The following is a 3,656-nucleotide window of genomic DNA, read 5'->3' as shown; positions in this document are numbered from 1 at the left end:
TCTTCTGAAAAGGAGTTGAAATGATATTTTTAAGAGAATACTAACTAAAATGTTAAATCTTTAAACAAGACAACCTACATTATAATCCACATGTACTCCATGCTCTCTTTTATTTTTGAATTTTTATTTTTAAAATTTTAATTTGCTTTATTTTTATTTTTATAATTTATAAATTATTTATTGACGTAAATATAAGACAAATGATGTTATATTAACATGATGTGTAAAAAAACTGTCATTTAAATTGTCAAACCAACAACAATTAAAAAAAAACCATTGTTTGTCACCATTCCTGTTAAAAAAAAAAAAAGCTATTTGGCTTTTTTTTACTCGAAAAGATTAAGAGGTCAAATTTTTTAAAAAAAAATAGAGGTTAAATTAAGGGAAAATATAAATATTGAGATTATGCTTTTTGAAATTGATTAGGAACGAAATTGGTGGAGCATCCAAGTAGAAGAATGTATCCTGACTTGGTAGGCCAAGTTGTTTACTTTATAAGTGACGGCCCACGTTATGGTATGGGTATCCCATTAGAGTTTGGATTTGGACCAACTTTGCTTTATTTCCTTTTCTTTTATATTTGAATTTAAGTCCAAAGTATTTATAAAGGATAATTAATGAGTTCCTCTTTCAATTTAATAAAAAAAAAAAGTAGTTTATTTTTATTTAATTTTTCATATTCATATATATACAATATCATGATTTTGAGAGGTGTATCGAAACAGAGTATGCATTTATCAAATCAATAGAATTGTAGCACTTATTTTGATTCGTTCTCATAATTTCAGTCTTAGTTGAAAAATGGAATTTTGGGTAAAGAGAAATGAGAAGGCATTTAAAATAGATTCATGTTTAAGAAATATTCAAAGGCTGATGAAGTTGGCAGGGAAGGTTTTTGGAATAATTGAAGCAGGGTATCATTATTGCACTCAAATCTACATACCTGTGTCTTAAACAACTAGTGTTTCATTTACTATATGTTTACATTGAAGCAAAATTGAAAAGGCCATGACCATTCTTTCAAGTTTCATCCATCCCATCACTAACTTATTAGCATCTGCTTCGAATTAATTTGATGTATTTCAAGGATCGAATGAAGGTCCTGAAAATAACCCAAACTTCTTCATCAGCTTTTATGTAACCAAACAGGAAAAATAAAATAACAAGGAAAAAGTTACCTCCATGGAACATCTTCAGCAAGCAGCCAGTCTCCTTCTCTGTCCAGATAAGTGAGTTTAAAGCTCTTTTGCCCATTCTCATCAGCTGTTACCAAACAAGAATGTTTGAAACTAGGATTGAATTGAAGCAAGGTCTATAGGGTTTGTTTTATTATATATACTTACATATATCAAACATTCTCATCAGGGTGGTTGTGAGCGATTCAAAGGAGTGGTGAAGACTAATGTCAATTTTCCTGGCAATTGCATTTCCTTCCATCTTTACCTTCACGTACGTTGAACTTGAAGCCCTACCACCACAGCTATTCTCCACCGCCGCCCTTACATTGGCTACGCGGCGCCGCACCTTCTTCCTCCATGCTTTCACTGGTGGCCACCCCACTAAACCCTCTCCATCATTCCTATCAAAACCAAAGATTCAATTCAATAACAGACAGACGCACGAAATAAAAAGAAAAAGGAGATGAAAGGGAAAGTGAAGTACTTGAAAATGGCAGAAGAAGAGTGGTCGTCGACATCTTTCGGCTCATCTTCATCATTAGGTCGTTGGTTTGTCCAAAACAAAAGAGGCAACGTTTTAGGAACAATTCGATTCTCTTCATCAAGGAGTCGTCGTTTTTTGGTGCCACCACCACCATCATCAGCACCGCCGCTACTGCTAGAACTGCAGCTGCTGCTGCAACTGCCGCAATTGTTGTTAACATTAATGCCAAATGGACCCAAACCCTCCCTAAGCTCGTAACCATAGCTGTTGAGGTCCAACATTTTGAAAGGAAAAATAGGAGTGGATGGAAGAGAGAGTCCCAGTTGGAGCTCCATGCACACCACACAACAAACAACAAAAAACAAAGATTTCCTCCCAAAAAAAAAAACCCAACTTTAAATGACAAATGCTATTAGCCTTGAGAGAAGGAAAGCAAAGCAAAGAGTGCAATAGTAATCTAGGTTTATTGGTAACAAAGTTGGGAGGGGGGGATTTTAATATAAAGAAGAAGGGTGAGATTGAGGGATGGGGACACATAGCAGACAGAGGGTAGTATTTGGTGAAGTGGGTCCATGTTTTGCTTCACTTTTAGCCGACCTATTTGTCCCCTCTTTCTCTTCCTTTTTTTGGTTGCTTCTCCCATTGTTTTCTGTACCTTTGCTCACTACACCGCCAAACCATTTCACGCGCACCAAAACTGGGAGTTTCTTCCCTATGTTTTCCCCGCCTTTCTTTCAACTCTTAACGCCCACTTCTACACCAACACTGAAACTTTAACTTCTATTAAGATAATACATTATTATTATTTTTAGGTATAATCTCAAATTTAATCTTTAACATTTATATTTATTTTGTTAATTTTATTATTATTTTAGTTAAATTTGACTAATAACTTTTTAAAAAAGAATTAAATTATTTTTAACCAAAATGTAGACTAAAACATTAACTTTTAATAATGTTGTTGTGAAAATCCGTGTGACAATTCTCATATATTTCGCTCGACATAACACTATTTATTTTATACGTTACATCAAAAATAATTTAAGATTTATTAAAAAATTTAAAAAAAAGTAAAAACTACATGGAGATTATTATGTGGGCTATCATATTTAAAAATTTAACATTTTAATCAATATTTTTGTTTAAAAAATTATTTGACTCTTTTAAAAGGTTAATGTCAAATTTAACTCTTTTAAAAATTAAGATTAAATTTAATTATAAATAAATAAATATCAAAATGATAAAAAATATAAACCTTAACAATTAAATTTAACATTTTTATTTGAAGTAGCAGATATTTAGGTCTCAATACTGCATTGGTTAAAACCCAAAGTGGGAGTTGAGTGGTTGTGCAGATTCATGTGAAACAATGAGGTACAGGGAGAGTGAGAAAATATTAGGGTATTTATGAGATTGAAATTAAAAAAGAAGAAGACTTTAATTCCTGATTAGGTACAAAATTGATAGTCAAACCTACAGAAAGGGCCACCCTTTTTTCTTTCTTCATTTCCCTATGCATTAAAAAGGATTATCGACGCGTCTTTGGTTTCATCATCAGGTAGGAGGGTACCCTAAAATGGCATCAATTTTATTTTTTTTATTTTAAATTTTTTTTATCAATTTAATCATTTTCGATAGTATAATTTTTTAAAATAGTCACTTTATTGTTATTTCATTCACAATAATTTTTAAGATATTGTTCACTAGCAACAAGGTATGTGAAAGGAAAATAAGAAAAGAAAAAGATAAGAGAAAGGAGAACGAGAAGAGAAAAAAAAGAAATTTTTAATTTGTAACGTTTATATCATAATATAAAAATAACATGGTAGGTCCAATCAGCTTCTCATTAATGAAATAACAGTTGCGTGACTATTTCAAAAAATATTCTAACGAAAGTGATTAAATTAACAAAAAAATTAGAATAACCAAAATAAAAATACACTATTTTATAATCACCTCTAATGTACTTTACCCTTTTTATTTTTATAGGAAAA

General features: G+C 31.3%; 1 protein-coding gene across 1 annotated transcript; it reads right to left on the bottom strand.

Moving 5' to 3' along the window:
* Positions 1 to 892: 892 nt before the first annotated feature.
* Positions 893 to 2,168, bottom strand: LOC108481162 (auxin-responsive protein IAA29-like). Its single transcript, XM_017784324.2, has 4 exons — positions 1,663 to 2,168; positions 1,344 to 1,579; positions 1,179 to 1,263; positions 893 to 1,102 (listed from the first exon to the last, which is right to left on the bottom strand). The coding sequence occupies exons 1-4, from the start codon at positions 1,995 to 1,997 to the stop codon at positions 1,051 to 1,053; spliced, it is 708 nt and encodes a 235-aa protein (XP_017639813.1). The 5' UTR covers positions 1,998 to 2,168; the 3' UTR covers positions 893 to 1,050.
* Positions 2,169 to 3,656: the final 1,488 nt, after the last annotated feature.

Source organism: Gossypium arboreum, chromosome 7 (genome assembly GCF_025698485.1).
Source record: "Gossypium arboreum isolate Shixiya-1 chromosome 7, ASM2569848v2, whole genome shotgun sequence".
NCBI lineage: Eukaryota > Viridiplantae > Streptophyta > Magnoliopsida > Malvales > Malvaceae > Gossypium > Gossypium arboreum.
Note: the sequence above shows the minus strand (reverse complement) of the source record. Positions and strands in the feature narration are given on the sequence as shown.